This window comes from Rhinichthys klamathensis, unplaced genomic scaffold, assembly GCF_029890125.1.
Source record: "Rhinichthys klamathensis goyatoka isolate OS25496 unplaced genomic scaffold, OSU_Roscu_1.1 h1tg000303l_1, whole genome shotgun sequence".
In the NCBI taxonomy this organism is placed as follows: domain Eukaryota; kingdom Metazoa; phylum Chordata; class Actinopteri; order Cypriniformes; family Leuciscidae; genus Rhinichthys; species Rhinichthys klamathensis.
The window spans coordinates 4,944,524-4,964,724 of NW_026606822.1; the positions used below are offsets into that span (position 1 = coordinate 4,944,524).

General features: G+C 37.7%; 1 protein-coding gene across 6 annotated transcripts in view; it reads left to right on the forward strand.

Moving 5' to 3' along the window:
- tfap2c (transcription factor AP-2 gamma (activating enhancer binding protein 2 gamma)) overlaps positions 1–20,201 on the forward strand; it is a 162,033-nt gene that overhangs the window by 3,314 nt on the left and 138,518 nt on the right. For 2 of the 6 annotated variants that reach the window (XM_056270371.1, XM_056270368.1), the window contains exons 2-7: positions 1,247–1,702; positions 1,802–1,853; positions 4,383–4,605; positions 6,510–6,628; positions 8,793–8,934; positions 9,128–9,998. In XM_056270371.1, the coding sequence (XP_056126346.1) occupies positions 1,247–1,702; positions 1,802–1,853; positions 4,383–4,605; positions 6,510–6,628; positions 8,793–8,934; positions 9,128–9,422 (1,287 nt within the window). In that variant the 3' untranslated portion in view covers positions 9,423–9,998. Of the gene's footprint in view, positions 1–1,246; positions 1,703–1,769; positions 1,854–4,382; positions 4,606–6,509; positions 6,629–8,792; positions 8,935–9,127; positions 9,999–20,201 lie in introns of those variants that run through there. The other 4 variants (XM_056270373.1, XM_056270370.1, XM_056270369.1 and 1 more) reach the window with 3 other exon arrangements.

Genomic DNA, 20,201 nt, shown 5'->3' on the forward strand with positions numbered 1-20,201 from the left:
AAAAAATGGATATGACATTTTCTATTTCCAAATAACATGCAAAGTGAGCTCTGTAAAAAGTGAACTATGCACTGGTGATGGCTGGTTAGTTATGCACGAAGTTGCATTATTGTGGTAGGAAAATATATGCTATTGTTTTTTAAAGCTTTTTACAAAAACATAAAATGTAATTAGATATTTTAAATCTGACCTCGCGCGAATTTACAACCATGCAAAGACCAAAATGCGTTCGTTTAATAGACGTGAAAAGGATTTGACTGCATGTGTTAATTTAGTCAATTCTAAATGCATTGTAAATTCAGAAACAATTGCATAATAATATTTATTTTTTGCAATTTAGTTCCGCATTTAATAATAGGCTAATAATAATAAGGCTGTTGGCCTAAAAAATATGCGCAATGCCAGCAATAATAAATTGAATTTGAAACGCAATCATTGCACGTGTTTTTTTATTTTCATCCAGATTTGACTGCATCTTTATAATGTGATTCCATACATTTTCCTTTTTTTATTCACAATATTATCCACTAGCGCAGGCATATGATTGTTTCGAATATCGGGTTTCAAAATGAATATGAGTGCAAACTCTCAAGTGTAATGCATGTGGTCTCCATTAAGCTGTCTAGAAATGGCCCGTCGCTCATTGTCATTCATGTGTCTCTGGTGACAGTAACTATCGAGCAACTTTGCCAGACAATAGGAGGCATGAAAGCACTCCAGAGCTGAAAGACCAGCACGGCTGTTGATGTTTAATTCATGTGAATTAGAAAGAGAACAAATGACACTGTAAAAATGTTTGGTTAGGTAACCTACAGAAAGGTTGCATATGATAACATCTAAATGAGCTGGCTGGAGTCAAAAACTCGTTATGAATACATAATGGCTTAAATGAGCAAAGTTGCATTTTAAGGGTTTAACAACTGTACGTTTCAAGAAAACATTTGTTCGGATGTTTTTGAGCTTGCATATAATTTTGTATCAAGAACATGCAAAGACTAAAGTTCAGTTTTTAATTTGCATACAAAATATTGATGCCTGTATCCATAATTTCCCAGACCAATAATTTTAAGGAAACCAAATAAAGCATATTTAAAAAAAAAAGTTTTTATTTTTTATTACCTCAGATATGAATTGCTTGTGAAATACATGCATTTGTCAGATTGCTTTTCTCCAAAGACATGCATGTCATCAGTATGTATAAATGAAATATGCTCATTGGTTTAATGTGGTGCACTCTCTATTTTAGCAGGAAAGACACGATGTTAGCAGCAATGGGAACTCCCGGTTACCTCACATCCCAGCGGTGAGCCAGCACCTCTACAGCCCGCCACCGTCCCTCTCACACACAGCCAGCTCAGACTTCCAGCCCCCATACTTCCCCCCCCCTTACCAGCCTCTGCCGTACTCGCAGTCCGGCGACCCGTACTCTCACCTCGACCCGTTCAATATCAACTCACTGCACCAGACCGCAGCCTCTAACCAGCAGCAGTCATGGCCGGGCCGGCAGGGTCAAGAGCCCATCGGGAGCCACGGGCGCGTCGGACTCGGGAGCCCCATTCTGGGCCTCGACGGGGGCTCGTCCGGGATGAGGCGGGACGGCTTCAGGAGGCCGGATCTGCTGCCTCCACACATACATGGAATCGACTCCATAGGTGATAACATTGGATTGCACGATATAGGTCACGGAATGGATGATGTTCAGGTGAGTTAGTGTGATAAATGTTTATTTTAATACTCTTTTTTTGTTTGTTTGTTTTCTGATTAAATAGATAGTGATGCATTTCCTGGTCATTTCTTGCAGCATGAAGGTGATCACAGTAGTGTAATTCCTGATCACACAGTCATCAAAAAAGGTTGGTTGCATTTTTATTTTCTAACATGCATAGTTGTAGATTTAAGATTCAAATTGATATGAATGTTTAAGGAGAAGTGTATAATATTTTTAATCACTTTTAGCATGCAGTGTTCCTTTGGTGTGACAAATGAAAGTTCAAATATTCCATGTAGTCTCTCAATAAATATGAGCTTTGTTAAAGCTGCGTACACTATAATTATAAAGAATTTGCATGCTATTTATAATAATCGATCACACTTTAGATTAGGCTCCAATTCTCACTATTGGCTGACTTTTGCCTCAATAAACTCATAATTACTGCTTATTAATAGTTAGTAAGGTAGTTGTTAAGTTCAGGTATTTAGTCGGATTAAAAGATGTAGAATATGGTCATGCAGAATAAGGGATTAATATGTGCTTTATAAGTACTAATAAACAGACAATATTCTAGTAATATGCATGCTAATAAGCAACTAGTTAATAGTGAGAGTTAGACCCTAAAAATAATATTATGTGCAGTTTAATATTTCACACTGCAGGTCTTTCCAAAATTATTTTTAAATGTCAAAAAACCCTAAGTAATTTTGTGAAATTTGATTTGAGTAATGATTCTTTCAAGCTAAATCATTTTGCATTTGCAATATTAGCTTTAACTATTTGCCTTGACCCAGAAGTGAGGTGATTAAACCGTGTTAAAGACTACAATCTCACACCTTTGCTGTCAGTGGGAAAAACAGAGTGGGACTCCAGATTTAGGGAGGCGTAGTTGAGGTGGTACTGGTTCATACATATATCACTAATCCTTTTGGCCATGTGTTCCATTTAACTAATCTGGCAATGATCCGCGGGGCATTCTGCCACTCTTTCATGAATGGAAAGCCAAAGAAAGGATTTCTCTCAAAATGGCAGACTAGCCAAAGTTGTAGATGTTGGGCAATCCTTAAAATGGTGTTTGCTCAGAGAGAGGAGGCCTAGGCCTGCTTTTTAGAACACTGTCAGAACGCAATTCTGCACCACACACACACACACACACACACGCACGCTCACAGAAGAAGACAAGAATCAACTGTTGTCGGGGTGTGGCTGCTTTTAAACATGCATGGGTATTTTGTTCAGTCATATGCTGTGACATGAAATCTTCTTAAATAAGCGAAACCGAAAAACAGTTTTGAACGTCTGTTTGTTTTGTGGTATCACTAGCTGTTGAGATGAATGGTTTGAATCGATGATTTATTTGCTTCAGGATGTCACAGCAAGCGGCGACCCAATTTAGGACTAAAATATAATGAAACAAAAACGCCTACGTTTGCAACAGAGTAATACCAAATTAATGTTTGTTTAGTGTCTTTTTCGTTTTGTTCATGGCTTTTGAGGTTCTCTAAGTTGACTTCTTAACTTCTCCAAATGCATGTGCACCACAATACCATAGAGTTGAATTGGTCCTGCATGACCTTTGACATGAAAAAGGCATTTTCTCCTTCCTTTTTAAAAGTTACTTTTTGTTTTTTTTGCTACAATAGCTATGCAAGATCAGCTTTTTATAATAAGCATATACAGAACAGGTTTGTTACCTACGCGTTGAGAAACCCTGATTAATTCCACAAGCATGTGAAGTTTTGCTCTTCGTACTTTTGAGATTCCTGCAAAGCTGTCAAATGGAAAAAAATGAGAAGAATGTGTAAACACCCATAGGTGCACTAAAGATTGAATTGAATGCAAAATTGATCTTCAGCAAAAACGCTACATTTTGAGATGATTTCTTGAGCGTTTCTTGCAGTATGAGGCGTTTTGGAGTGTGTAGCGTCTGCTGTGTGTTGTGGTCGGGAGGTGATTGACAGATTCTGCCATGCATTTTTGTCAGTTAGTAATTTAGATTTTCTTTCGAGTCACCAGAGTGCCTTGCTGGATTAATGTCTATGTCAATATTTTAGTCGTCATGATTATAGCTCTGTATACGCTGTCCTGTTCTGGTTCATATCAAAATTTATGTCACATCATAATCATCTTCATCTATACCATCTCAGCCTCCACTTTTGCAAATACAGATCATATTTATTATTATTCTCACTCCAAAGAATCTCTGAATACTGATCAAATATCTTATGCTTATGAAGCTTAACCGTGTGTTTTCTCCTTATAGTCTATTCAAGTTGTTATTTGTAAAAAATTAGACAAAGTCTGCAGTCAAAATCGTATATTTGTTAATATGAACTCAGCTTTATATAAGGTTTCATTTGTTAACATTAGTTGACAGTGAAAAACACTTCTAAAGCATTTATAGTTATTTCAATGTTTGCTAATACATTATTAAAATCAAAAGTTGGATCTGTTAATGTTATTTAATGAAGCTAACATTAACTAAGATGAATGAATACTGGAATTGCTCATTGTTAATGCGTTATCCAACGTTAACTAATAGGACCGTATTTTAAAGTGTTACCGAAATCTTCGACACGATACAGAAGATTTTACCCATAAAGCCTAATCTGTTTATTCTGTGTTTCTGAAGCTGTTTGGTTGACGGCACCGATATGTTTCTCATCTCCAGGTCCGGTGTCCCTGCCAAAGGGAAATGCGTTTGGAATTCCCTTTCAGAAAGAGTCTCTGCTGGGAATGGTGTCCAACCCCACCGAGGTCTTCTGCTCCGTACCCGGCCGTCTCTCTCTTCTCAGCTCCACTTCCAAGTACAAAGTAACCGTGGCCGAAGTTCAGAGACGCTTGTCTCCACCGGAGTGTCTGAACGCATCTCTGCTCGGAGGGGTTTTACGCAGGTGAGCAGTTACTGCACATGTTCAGTCGTACTCGAAAACCTATTAATATGACAATATCAATACCAAATTAACTTTAGCTGGAAATAACATTATTCAAGAACCGCTATAAAACCAAAACAATCTCTGTTACCTTAAATTATATGTTTTAACTCTGTAAAGCTGCTTTGAAACAATCCATTGTTAAAAGCGCTATATAAATGAAGATGACTTGAATACTGTTGATATATTCACGTGTAAGACTGGAGCAAATAACAAAAAGATTGCTGGGTGAATATTATGAACTTCATTTAGGTCATATTTCATCCAAAATCCAAAGCGAATGAAGCATATTTTAAATACCACTGTGACTATATTTTCATAACAATTACACACATTTTTACCACAAATGACCATTATCATAATGCAAAATAATGATGATGTGAAATAAAACCATACAACATTTATATATTATGGTAGTATAAGATGTAATTTGCATTTATGCTGATTTCAAAAAGTGTAATGCAGTGAAAAATGGCTACAGTAAAAAATAATCAATTGAAAATATTTGTTATAAACTCAAAAGTATGCTCATCATGAAAATTGTCACGATGCAAAATGGTCTTAAAACAAGCTAAATTTTCTCTCTGAATTTTTTTTTATTTCTTATGTTTTGTCTCTTGATTTTGGGGAGAAATATGACCTTTTTTTGTGATTCATTTGTGAGTGCATATGGAAATTATGGTAAACAAAAAGTTTGATTATATGTGTGTGTGTAGGATCATGTTTCATACTATCTAGCTCCATTTGTGTGCGTATAGATGAGATGTTGCTGATTTTAATTTCATTACAACAGACACAACCTGCTCTGTAAAAAAAAAAATAGTTTGAACTTAAAAAAAGTAATTGTTCGTGCTGCCTTAATTTTAAGTTCAGTCAACTCAAATATCCATATTCACATTTCAAGTTGACTAAAATAAACATTTGAATGCAGCATCAACACTTATTTTTTTCAGTGTCATAGCATCGCTCTTTATTACTGGGAATATTTGTCTGTTCCCATGTGTCTGACGCAAACACACTGATATTGGTTAAGTAGGTCATATAGCACAAGCGTTGGGAGGGGGAGGGGGAGGTGCCGGGCACTTACTCATGCCTTCTGCTAACAATCCCTTACCCCACAAGTGAAGGGTGATGCCAGGCCACAACTCTAGTCATGCATATCACCGAGGCCGAAACAGCAAGAGGGCCTTTTGTCTGCGTTTTCGTTGCACTGCATTTTAAACACTTGAGCTGTGACATCATTTTGTTTCATGAGCCTGTTTATTCATGTGAATCTGGGTCCAAAACCTCTTTCCATATTGGCCTCTAAGTTGTATAACATAAACAAAACAAATAAAATCCATGTGTTTCACCTGTGATAATTGAGCCTTTCGCTCTTGGTTACGGCACTGCTCGCTCAGACAAGCTTTATAGAACACGCCGTTAAAATAAAAAAGTGCATTTTTTTGCTAAATGCTTACATATTTTGGAAAGTGAAAACAAGTTGATAGCGCTTTTCAAATCACATTTTCAGAGCAGCTTTACATAAATTAATGTTTATATTATCTTAAGATCTTCATGCCTTATAGTTGCATTTTGCAGATTACAGCTGGGAGATAATAGAGTTTACAGTATACGCGAGTAATCATGTATGAGGTGAAGTTGGATATACTTTATATAAACAGATGTGCAGTAATATAATAAAAAGCTCGGCAATAATATAACCATGACTATAATAATAATAAATCCATCTGGGTTTCTTAGCAAACATGCACAAAAGCTTGTCTGATAGTGTGACTGCTAACAGGATTGGCAGGTTTAGCAAAAGGTCACTAATGAAATTCACAAATTTCTATGTGCTAATTTTTGTTAATTTTACTACAAAGGGCAAAATCAAAGAACGGCGGCCGATCCCTGAGGGAGAAACTGGATAAAATTGGGTTGAACTTGCCAGCGGGTCGCAGAAAGGCTGCTAACGTCACCTTACTAACCGCCCTGGTGGAAGGTAAGCACTTTACTGTATATCAGTCAATATTTATATTTAGAATGACTCTCTGTGGTCATTAAAAATCCCAGGATGTCTTTCGAAAGAGTAGGGGTGTAACCCCGGCATCCTGGCCAAATCTGCCCATTGGCCTCTGTCCACCATGGCCTCCTAATCATCCCCATATACTGATTGGCTTCTTCACTGTCTCCTCTCCACCAGTAAGCTAGTGTGTGGTGAGCGTTCTGGCGCAATATGGCTGCCGTCGCATCATCCAAGTGGATGCTGCACATTGGTGGTGGTTGAGGAGATCCCCCCCTCTATGTAAAGCGCTTTGAGTGCCTAGAAAAGCGCTATATAAATGTAATGAATTATTATTATTTAGTCGACAAAATCTGTGGAGGATATCATGAAGTTCTAGACAGAAAAGTGAATGTTAAAGGCTGGAATAAGCTACATGATTTTTGCACAGATTTGCAGTCTGGAGGAGTCAGAAAAGTCAGAGATTTTGACAGATTTCACAGAAAACTGTGTGTAATGATGAGCACAGACTACACTATTTGAGCTTCAGACTTTGATTCAATCTAGTTGTAGGATTTTTGATATTTTGAGCCAATTTTAGAACAAATATTGTTTTCATTTGTCATGCGAAAAAATAGTCACACTTGTATTGTTCGCGGTGCCCCGAATTGGAAATTAATGGGAGACGAATTTCATCTAGTCAAAATATTTGGCGCACAAAAAAATTCTTACTGAAAGGTCATTTTTTGAGACATCAACCTCAAATTTGGAACATAGCTCGATTCATGGAAAATGTATATTTCATATAAAAAAAATATTTTTGTGCATTTTTCATAACAATAAATGTAAAATTGTATAACTTTTTTTATTCAAGTTAATAATCTGCCAAGTGTCTTCTTTAAAAAGAGACCAAACTTCAGTCTGTGTTCCAAAACATTCAAGATTTATGACAGTTTAAGTTGGAAATTTAATTTTCCATGCTCAAAAAGTCAATAAATGGATTATAACTACTGCATAAATATAATTTAGTACCATAAGATCCCCTAAAAATACAAAATATGAAATAAAAAATATTATCAAACTAAAATATATAGTTCAATCATTTTGTGAAATATTTTTTTTTCTGGTCATTTTCGACCGACACGTGAACAGTAACAGAAGGCTAGAAACAAGCCGCATATTTCTGAGTGAGTCTGTTGTGTTGAACACAACGTGAAAGTCTGACGATCATCAGTCATTTACTGCATGATGCCCAGTTGTTCTCTGTAACTACAGTATTTACAAAGTTGGCAAATGTATGATGTCTAGTGTTAGATTCTTAAAGTTGTGTCGTTTATTTCAGCCTAAGTCTAAATTGGTTTAAATGACCCGCGACAAAACGGAAGGGTTAATCAATCGTCCCTGTGCTAAATGCTTAAACAAATGCTCTGGATTGATGTGTTGAAGTTCGATTGTAACTAACCTGTTACCAATTGAAACTTCCATAGAGCTAGTAATAATTCAAAACATAGATTGCATGCAAAGGTCATATATGTTACTTGGCACTACTCATGTATTGGCAGCAGAGTCTCAAGTGTGCATGTAAGCGATCTTTAATTTCTTGACATTTCTTCTCCACTTTTACCTTTTGCATGAGTATAGCGAACCGATGAGTCACAGAGACATTAGCGTAAAGATCACGAGTTAACTAGCACCAGGAGCGATGCAGAATACTTTTAGCTCTCTCGTGTAATGTCACCATTCTCACCACTAATGGGAGCATGGGTCTGAAGCAGGAACATGACTAGAAGGCGTAGTTATTTACAGACCTTCAAAGCTGAATTAGGGCTTGTTATCACATGTTCGCTAGCCAAGAGGAGAGACTGACCTTAAAGACAACGACTGTGAATAATGTGCTAGTCTGTCAATAAGAGCCTGTTGGGTCTAGGGGACCGTTAGACGCCTTCAGCTATGAAGCCTCATTAGAGACATACAGTGTGACCACCACTATCCACAAGAGAGAGTCTATTCATCTGAATTCATCTTAGTTTGGAGAGCAAACGAGTCTTTCTGTGACGCCGTTTTGAGTCAGATCCAAACCGATGGATCCGACGGTGACTCATCGCTGTGGTTCAGTCACACGCTATACGTGAGTCACCCGATTCACATCTGATCTTGTCTACAGGTGAGGCCGTACACCTGGCGAGAGATTTTGGGTATGTCTGTGAGACAGAGTTTCCCGCGAAGGCCATCGCGGAATACCTTGGCCGACCGCACGTGGAACGCAATGAGATCAACTCTCGCAAAACCATGCTCTTGGCAGCCAAGTGAGTAACCATCCGTTTGTTCCTCCTATTTCTCATGAATCCCAACTCGTGAAGCATTAAGGTTAGGGTGTGCCAAGCCCATTTTGATGGAGCCATTAAGAATGAGTCCCTTGCTTAATCAACCGCCTGTGAGAAAGCTTCTGAAATGCCTGCTTTATGGTTTAATACTTTAACTGGTCATCTAATCTTTCAGGCAAATCTGTAAGGAGTTCACCGACCTGCTGACTCAGGACCGATCTCCTCTGGGAAACTCTAGGCCAGCTCCCATTCTGGAGCCAGGGATTCAAAGCTGCCTGACTCACTTCAGCCTCATCACCCACGGCTTCGGCTCTCCGGCCATCTGTGCGGCCATGACCTCGCTGCAAAACTACCTCAACGAGGCGCTCAAACAGGTGGACAAAATGTACATGGGTTCGAGCGGGGACTCCTCGCAGGCCTCGTCCGATGGCACCAACAAAGTAGATAAGATGGACAAGCACAGAAAGTGAGACTTGTTGAGTCGAGGTTGAACTGGATTGGACCATTTGAACGCAATAACCGTTTTTGTAGCGGAATTACCAGTTTTTACCAGATCTGACTTGTCGTCGTCGTCGTCGTTGTTGTAGTTGTCGACTCTGTTTCCGTTCTGCTTTGTTTTCCCGACATCAAATTCAAAGCCCTCTTGGTCCACGTCTTGGCCTTCCAGCACTTTCTCCTCCACAAAGACACAAAACACATTTCAATGCTTAGCCTTAGTCGAGAGAGTTGCGTATCGTCATCGGGAAGTTGTCTCTCAGAGGGGAACTGCAAAGAGGAAGTTGTTGAGACACCATTTCAAGAGTTATTGTGGATTTTAACGATGTTTTCTTTCGCTATCGATCTGGGAGGAGGAATTTTTGTTTCTCTGTGTCCTCCTCCTTGGTGCTGACCTCCTTATGGACTTACCAATGATGTGATTATGTTTGAGACATTATAACTTGTTCTACGCTTGACTTCATTGGACGCAGTGTTATTGTTCTTCTGTTTGTGGGAGTGTTGTTAGCATGAGTGACAGTTTTGTGTGCATGGATATATATGATTACTAAACAACCGATCAATGGATTTTTATTACACAAGAAATTTGGCTTACATTTCCACTTTTTGAACAACTGAGAACAATTGAAAAGTCCTTGTTGCAGTTTTAAATAAGTTAAAATGATCAAATATCATACGGTTGTGTGTGTGTGTGTGTGTGTGTGTGTGTGTGTGTGTGCATGTTCAGTTTTGCATCTTTTTGATGCCTTTACGTCAGACTAGAAGTTACATTTTCCATTTGTCTTTCCCTAAATGTAAATATTTTCTAATTTATGTTGTAATTTAATGGGATTTGTAAATATTGGTACAATTATGGTGTTTGGTTCCACTTTTTAAAAAGATGTGTTAAGCTTTTATAAAGGGGTTTGTTTTTTTATCATATAGTGGTTAGGCTCTGGGATCGATATTCTTTATAAATATGTGTAATATTGGTTTGAAGCTGTAGGAATAAAAACTCAACACTCTTGAATTGCATTGACCGAGACTCCCCGTTTATGACGCCGAGTTGCACACTTCACTACACGCGTGCTAGTGAGGCATGCTGAACATAGACTATTCATGTGTGTAAAGATTCCTTTTTGAAATAAATGCCCACAGACTCATTAAATATCAGTCGGTGTAAAAAAAAAAAAAAGCAGGTCATCCGAAAGCTTTCCTCTGAGAAGACTGGACCTTCATGCTATTTAAAACACCTCTCTTACCTGGATTACTCTTCGAGTGTTTGCTCGAAACAGACAGTTCCCTTCTTTTCATAACCACGCTTATCTCGTAAATTGGCGTGAGAGGACAACAGTAATGTGTGTGAAGTTTCCGCAGTGCTCTTTTCATATTTAAATCCTCTGCTATGAAAGTCTCAATGCGGTTTCATGAAGTGACGGGACTGTTGACAAGAGATAACAAAGCCATAAGATAATATTGACCCTAACGCTTTTCTTTTTTTTTACAATCATACTACTTTATTATTAATGCACCATGTGGTCGGTTGCGAAATCAATCGACGTTTTATTCATATCTTTATCCTTTTGTTTGTAAAGATAGCATGTGTATCTCACTTTGTTTAGATTCAGATGGTTGATATCGCATCTCCTGATCAAAACCATCCCCTATCTAACTCGTTCTCACAGCAAGTCAGTTTCTTGTATGCGGTGTGATCGCAGGTGTGTGTGTTCGTCTCCGTTGAGTGACTGACTCATGCAACTGAACTGACAGAAGAGCAAGTGTGAGCTTCTCCCCTCAGAACCTGTTGGACCGGACGTGTGGCTTTGCCACGCACCAACAGTTGACTGTAACCGCCTGCACTTACTCGGATTCTTTTCCTGCACAAGGCTGTAAGTTGAGACACACCAGCTTTGATGGTCGGCTGTAGTGTTTGTGGCAGAACTTCCTCCTTGTACCCGAAAGGTGTTGATCGGTGTGAAACGTGGACACAGACAGACACGCACCCACATCGACACTGACTTCGAACGGTCCCGTGATGATGACGACAAGTGTACGCGGAAGTTTTACAAAAAGTTTGCGACATGACTTGATCTCTATAAGAAGCTACATCCCGAGGATACGTTGTGCTTGTTTATATTGGTTGCAACCCAACTCTGAAAATGGCCGCTGATATAATTGAAAACGTATGGAGACAAACAAGACGGTTGAAAAAAAGATTAAATCTTAAAAGCTGAGTGCTGTTGTCCTTGTACAATGCCACAATGTTGCGAAGGGTTTCAGAGTGAGTTTAGGGTGTTGCTGAATTCGGTGTGCTTACTGGGCCAGTTTAAACGTCTCTATCATATTATGGTCATTACTTGAGGTTGGGCGTTTAAATCACTTACCCAAAAATGAACATTTTGTTATCGTTGACTCAACCTCATATTGGTATGCAGTTTTGTTTTCTGTGGAAAACTAAATATGAAATTTCAAAAATGTGTTTATTTTTTTGGCCATACCATGAAAGTCAATGGGGTCCAATGTTGTTTTCACTTTAAGTGCATGAGCAAAAAGTTGAAATATTCTTCAGAATATCATTTGCAAAGTCTGTTTCCATATTAAATTTAAATGTACATTTTTAAATCAGTCCTTACTCTCGACTAGATTTATTTAATATGTCTCTTAAAGGGATAGTTAACCCAAAAATGAAAATTCTGTCATCATTTACTCACCATTTACTTTTGGTTACCCACATCTTTAAAATATCTTCTTTTGTGTTCAGTAGAAGAAAGAAATGTATACAGGTTTTGAACAACTTGAGGGCGTGTAAATGATGATAGAATTTACATGTTTGGTTGAACTATCCCTTTAACCTTTTTTATTTATTTATCATAATTTATATTTATTTATTAAACCAATACCTGAATATGCATGGAATTTAATTAGTCAAAATAGCCACAGGCATTAGGCCTTTCTCAGAAGCTGTGTTGCTATGCTCAGCTAACATTAACGCCATCTCTTGTGTTCTGGTTTTGCATAAATTACTGTTAATATATGCAAATATCCTTAATAAGATGTGCAAAGCTTATTTGTTTAGGGCCATATCTAGGTTTCTTGCGACCCATGATTGGATGACCTATGCTAACGCAGGTCAAAGGCAATAGCGGAAAATGCTACGCTTCCGGATGACTGTGTCAGCTGCAGCATTTTACAGTATATGCGCATTAAGAAAACAAATCTATTCTCAGACTAAATCTCCAGCACATGAATAATGGCACTGCTGTTTGCCGTCATACTTTTATTTCTGGCTCTCAGAGAATCTCTTCTAGATGAAACCACTATATAACCTGTAGTAACACATTTCCTTGCATTTCTCAACTGTCTGTCACAGTCTGGTTTGTGTTAGGAGTCATTAGCAGTGACACTGATGGAAATACTGACTAAACCGCTCTTTGAATGGTGTTTGTAAAGTCCCTCAACTGTTTTTGCATACTCCTTCAGAAAGATGTTTAAGAATAATATAATATTTAGGTGGAAATGTCGGATGTTGTCGTACACATGGAAGAGGGGGATGTTTCTGAGTGGTTGCTTGCTGGTATGAGGAAGCCAAATAATGGGAACATAAAAGTTGGCGGAGGGACGGATGTGTGTGCGTTTAACGGGGGGCAGGAACAACAAAGAATTCCTGCGGAAAATGCCGGGAATGAATTTAAATTACAGGCGATGAGGAATTCTTCCTGCATGTTCGGCGGTGGATACAGGCACCTGGTGTGTGTGTGTGTGTGTGATTGGGTCGGGGGTCATCCTTAAGGAACAGTCCCCAGATATTTTTATTTTTATTTTAAGCTTTTGCATTTGTGTTTGGATGGGACTCTCTGTTTGGGGACCAATGGAAGACTAATGGGAATTAAGGACAGCCTTGCAAAGTACTAATAACTATATAGGCCGAACCCTAAAGCGATACATTTTTTTCACCTTTATCACAATAATTTAGAATTAATATTTATGAACAGATCAGTAAATTCTTTCTGGTAGTGTCACTGTTTTTATCTAACAGAAAATGTTCTGAAAAAAAACAAAACATAAAATACATACATAAAACAAATATTTAGTCGTTTATTAATTATTATTTTTTACATTAATGTGTTTAAAATACAAACACACTGTGGGCATACAAATTGGCTGATAATCCATAAAAAAAAAATACTCCTGTTAATTAAAACAATTTTAGTGTGTTTTTAATCAGAAAGCGAGAACCCCCCCCCCCAATCATATACTTATTTATTATTTATTTTTTAATACTTAATTACTTATTCTTAAAGTCATTTTTAATACACAATAGCACTGTTTCCTGAAACCGCCCCAGAACAGTGCAGGGTGGGACAGATTTATACGCTATCCTGAACGGACTCTCCTCTTCGTCCTTTCTTGGACCCGTCCTGTGGGAATGTGATGGTCTGCCTGCGTCTCCAGTGTCAGCCACCCAAACACCCCCTCCCTCGTCACAACACGTACCGCCAATTAGCCTGCGCTATCGCTAGCGAAGCCGCGGCCTCCTCACCCCTCCACGGCAGACAACAGATGTCCGTCTTTCTGCGGGAACGCTCCAAAACAGCAAGATGGTTCTTGCTTTCTCAGAAACAACCATTACCTACTTTCCTGCGCAAGAAATGACTCCACGGCTCACAAGACATATCCAGCTTAATTAAAAGCATCTGTCCCGCCTAACGAAACGCAGCGAGTCCTGTTTATTCTCTTATAATGCACTAAACAGCGCTAATCAAAACAGCCTGGCTGAATTCCCTGTCCAACACTGAAGCCATTATCAGATGCAAGGGCTCTGGGTTTTCTGAAAGTGCTTTGTTCGATCGTTTCTAGCAAAAAACGAAACAAAAACCTGAGTCTGTCTTGTTGGTAGGAATTGTCTCTAATTGTCTTCCATTTGATGCATAAAAAACAAGGCCATAAGGGCACATGGACAATGAGTCTGTTATTCAGCACGCTTCATGTCCAGTGCAAATCTTTGGATGTTCCATGTTTTGTCCATTGAACTGTTGACGTCCAGATCGGCTCTTCTATTGATTGGGCTGTTGATGTTAATCCTGCATGTTCATATCCACCATATGGCTGATTCTCATGGTCCTGGGACGCTTCTCTAAGCTGGGATGCCAACCGCACGATGTGAACGACTGTTAGTAAACCACCTGTCATTGATGCTGCATGTTGATCCTTTATTTTGATCATCACTTTGACTCCCACTTGTAAAATGTAAGCGTCATCATGATCCAGTGACATTTTATACACTTTTTGTTGTTGTTTAGGACACATTAAATTGGTCAAAAGTGACCGTAAAGACATAACATTAGAAAATATTTCTATTTCAAATAAACACTGTTATTTTAAAAGTTCTATTCATCAAAAAATCCTAGAAAAAAAAATTGAAGAAAAGCTTTTCATCAGCATCAAATCATCATATTAGAGTGATTTCTGAAGGATCATGTGACACTGAAGACTGGAGTAATGATGCTGAGAATTCAGCTTTGATCACAGGAATAAATTACATCTTACACTCGCATAAGTTATTTTAAATTGTAATAATATTTCACAATATTACTGTATTTTTGATCAAATAAATGCAGCCTTGATGAGCAGAAGAAACTTCTTTCAATCTCACTGACGTCAAACTTTTGAACGTTAGTGTTTATTTTTGAATTTTTTTTAAAGCTTTTTGACCCAAAAATGAAAATTCACTCATCATTTATTCACCTTTATCATATAAAATTTATAAATCACTGGTTCGGGTCTACCGTCATACGAGCATTCATGAGGGGGGCGTAGTGAAGTTTGCTCGAGAAGTAACGCAGAAGCACAGAGAAATGAACAACACACTGATGTCACTTGTCACAACATCCCCTGTGAGATCGCTCGAATTACTGTCGGAAGCATTGATATAAAAAAGTAAAAAAATTGTATTTTTCACACACACCCTTATGATTTGGCTTCAGAAGTAGGGTGAATACCGGACCGTTCCAAAATTGGGAGCTTTGTCCCGCGTCCCACAAGACGTAATCAGTGTCCCTTTCCTGAAATAACAATATCACAATAAGAAATATAATACTAAAAAATGCGATTGCCGTTTAAAGATCCATTTGTGCAGCCGTTGAGCGGGAAAATAACCAACCAACGCATTCGTAGAGAGGGATTTTTCTGCTGATGACGACTGCGTGGATGAAGCAAAGGAACCATGTGGACCTCATCAAAACTTCAAGATGCACCGAATCCGGTAAAAACACATTTGTTAGTCGCTATACTATAATTTATTTTAGTAGCAAATGTGATTTTTATCTATTCTAGCCTGTTATTCAGTTCATTATATTTAGTGGCAGGGCTTTGACATGAACAATTTTGACATTGATACCATGGGGAAAAATGGCCATTTAAATATTTTTAATATCTCATAATTTGGCAGCAGGTTTATTAGGCTGCTGTCACTTTAAGACCTGACTCACGAATCCATTATACTGTACTACACTCACATTATAACTGTTTACATTCACATGGCATTTACATGAATACTCGCCAAGACCTGCATTTTGACATTGTTTTGTGTGCATTTCACTGTTTATGTGCATTGAGCAGAGAAGTACTGAGAGGCGGCTTTATGTGCCGCACAAAATCTGCGAGAATTAGTCAAATTACAATATGAGCAATCCCTCGCCGAAATCCAAGCCCTGTAACACCAACAATATTCATCCGGACCAAATTTAACTAGTGAGTGAGGAGAGGCGGGTTTGTGTGTCACTCGCTGTCAACACTGCTGAAATCCACCCACGTTTGACGAGTTTCTGGTGTTAATTAATGTCAAGCCCTGTTTAGTAAACTGAATCGATCCAGTAGAGTAAAATACATTGTATTACTCGAAACTGGGCAAATTGAGTGCCAGTCACAGAGCCGATCACAATTAACAAAGCTTATCGACGATTTAAAACGTTATCCCACTGTAAAAAAAAACCCCCGTTAAATTTACAGGAAAACCCTGGCAGCTGTGGTTACCAGTTTTCCTGTTAAAAATACGGTAGCAACGTTTTAGGTTTTACAGACTTTTAACCGTATATAATTTTACAGCAATAAACCGTATTTCATTATCTGATATAATGTTAATTTACTGAGCTTTTGAAGTATTAATATCTGTTTTTTTTTCCATTGTAATACACTGACAGCCAACAATCACAGCAGTGATGAGAGTCAAATGGTCAACCAAAGCTCATCATAAGCAGCTCTTCCACAAGAGAGTTAATACTAATATACAGAAGCTGCACAGTGTCATTCACACAAACATTAAACACCATCATGGTAACATGTTAAAAAAAAAAAAAAAAAAAAAACCATTAATTTAACAACATTAAATGTAACATAAAACCCTAATGTACATAACTGATTAGAAAAAAAACTAAGAAAATTATGAAGAAACGGTTATTTAAAAACAAAATACATCAAATGTGAAGTGTCACGCAGGGAATTGTGGGAATGTCAATTTACATTTTTTTACTGTAAATTATACAATGACTTGTTCTTTTTCACTTCCAAAAACTGTAAATTTAACGGTATTTTACAGTAAAATTACATTAAATGTACCATTATATATATCACAGTTATTTACCGTATATAGTAAGGAAAGTTTCTGTTAACCAATTAACAGTTTTTCACTGTAGCATTTTTACAGTGTTTTACCGTTAAAATCACGATCATTTTTTACAGTGTTCAACGTAATGGCAAATAGGCTTTCCAACTAATGTAAATAAATATTTACATACAGTAGTACATTTATCTTTCTCACACATGTCCTGTCCCGCAAAATCACATCTGTCCAGCAACTGCAACAGAGTGGTCACCCTATTCTCATTGGTCCAGTGGGGTCGCGTGGATTATCGTCACGATCGCTGTGTGTGGTTTTTCAAGCGTCAACCGAGCGACACCCATTCACTTCCATCAAATGGATTCACAGAGATGGATTATTTTCCTAAAATCTTCATTTGTGTTCATCTGAAGAAAGAAGGTCATACGCCTTTGGGACGCCATGTGATTATGTTTTACTTGTCCGATTCTTCCATACCTGAGCCAAAAGGAAATGACTCAACTCAACTGTTGATTTGGTTTCACATCTGTTCATGACTGATGGTAATCAAATCGCTTTTGTTACGGCAATGTCATTCAGAAACGCTGTTAAAATGTTGCGTAGCTAATAACTGTTTATAATCCGGATGTTTTAAGACCCCCCTCCAACCTTTTGTTTGGTCTTTCCGCGGGGGGAATCGAGCTTTCAATAGGCCGTCCAGACCCTCCCAAACACTCCCATACACACCCTTCTCATCCCAGCATGGGACGAAGTATTTCTCCATTTTGTTTTGTGACTCCGATAACATGATCCTCTCTAACCATCTCTAAAGCTCTTTTCATTTTCCACATGAGGCTTCGAGGAAAAATTACTAAACCAAACGGGTTAAAGACCATAATTACACCACTATCAACATTATTTTCCAGCATCATCAGTCAAGGTTGCACATCATGCAGTGTTAGATGATGTTCACTGTATGAATGAATCTAATATGCTGTCAGTTCTTTTATTCATGGCAGACTGATTCAGATTCAGATTTTATTTGTCAGGTTGCTCTTCCATTGCTTAGAAGATGTTCTCAGGCTCATTTAAAGTATCAATGTGTATGATATCGAGATTATGGAAGAGGAATTAAAATGTGTGGGCCATTGATTGCACACTTTCTACAAGGATCTCACGGCAGAAACTGATAAAACTGATGAGATGCTTTCTTATATTGAGATCTTATACTGATAAATGACTGTACGTGTCGTCTTGCGTGAGCTCAGGTAAATTTTGCCTGGATGAATTTCACCAGAACTTGTCAGTTAACACATGGCAAAGCTCCCAGTCAAGAAGAGACATGTGTAATTCGGGTTGGTTGTGCTGGACAAACACATTGTGGTTTATTTACAGTAAAAGCAACAGATGTGCAAGTGCAACCGCTAACAGTGTCTTCATTTTGAACGTTATGAATAATGAAACGCTAATGAATAATTCTGCCTAAATATACTGTAACATGGAAGTTCCCATGAAGGGAGTTACTTGTCTTTCTCCTGCTGAGATTATAGCTGGCAAACCTCTGTCATGCAATACGATGACATCTGCAAAGTCGGCCTTTTATTTAGGCTTTCTTTGACGATTATTATCTGAATGCTTCAAAACTTCATTATTGGCACACACTGACATGAAGGATCTTCCAATATGTTGGCATCAGCGTCTTCTAAAACCTGATTGCATTGCAGCGTCACGTTTCCTTTTCAGAGAAATGCTTTGCAACAATCTCAGCGAATATGTTCATCCAAGATGGAGGAAGGACTTGAAAAAATATTGGCATACTTATTTTTAATTCCATGCAAATAGTAACAAATAGTTGCATGAAAACAAGCAGATGAAATTGACTAGGTTGAGGAAATCTTATCCTGTTTTGGTCAATATGCGTCACATGGTCAGTGATGGACTAGATGGTCGTATTTTGTTATTTATGTTTAAATACTAAAAAGCAGCTTGTTTTAAAATATCAGATGATGAGCAGTTTTTTTTTACTCCAGTCTTCAGTGTCACATGATCCTTCAGAAATCATTCTAATATATATATTTGCTGCTCAAGAAACATTTATGATTATTATCATTATTGAAAACACTGCCATTTAAACGTTTGGGGTAGGTTCTTTAAAAAAATTTGATTTAATACTTTATATTCAAGTAAAGACACTTATAATGTTATAAATGAATTATATTTTAAATAAACTTTCAACATACATCAAAGAATACTGAAAAAAATAATCAGTTTCCACAAAAATAATAAGCAGCAAAAACTTCAACACTGATAATAATTAGAACCATATTAATATTTAAGCACCAATAATAATAGGGCACTAAACTATCATATTAGAGTGATTTCTGAAGGATCATGTGACACTGAAGACTGGAGTAATGATGCTGAAAATTCAGCTTTAATCACAGGAATAAATTACACTTTACCATATGTACACATAGAAAACAGTTATTTTAAACTGTAATAATATTTCACAATATTACTGATTTAACTGCATTTTTGATCAAATAAATGCAGCCTTGATGAGTAGAAAATATATATATATTTTTTAATCTTAATGATTCCGAGACATTCAGCTTTCGCGAAACAGTCGAAAATCCAGATGTGTGTCAAGTTGACCTGGAGATTACTGAACTAACTCACTAAGCCAGGTACAAGGAACCAGATCCCGCGGTAAGCAGCATGTGGAAGGCTGTTTTGGAAACTATGAGAGAAAGAAAGAGAGAGATTAAAAAAGACAAAGAGAGCGAGGCACAGCGCCTAAAGGCGTAGACCAGTCTTTATGGTTCAGCGAAAGGTAAAACTCATTACTCGTTCTGCCATCTCCAACCAGCTGTCTTGCATGGCTAAAAAAAAGGTCTTGAGGCCTTCCGCCTTCATACTGATAACACACACATTTGGGACAGTGATATAAAGCAGAATAGACTCGAATTAGCATGTGCATGATAGGAACCGCTTACAGTTCGATGTCAACACAAATTCAGGTTCATTGATACATTTCCATTTTCCAGATGAAAAGTTTATTGCTTTAACAGTTTCTCTTTCTTATATTTCACAACACGTTTTTAAAGAAACATTTATCAAGATGTTTCACCTGAAATACCCAAAAAAAAAAAAAAAAAAAAAAAAAAAAAATCGAGATAAA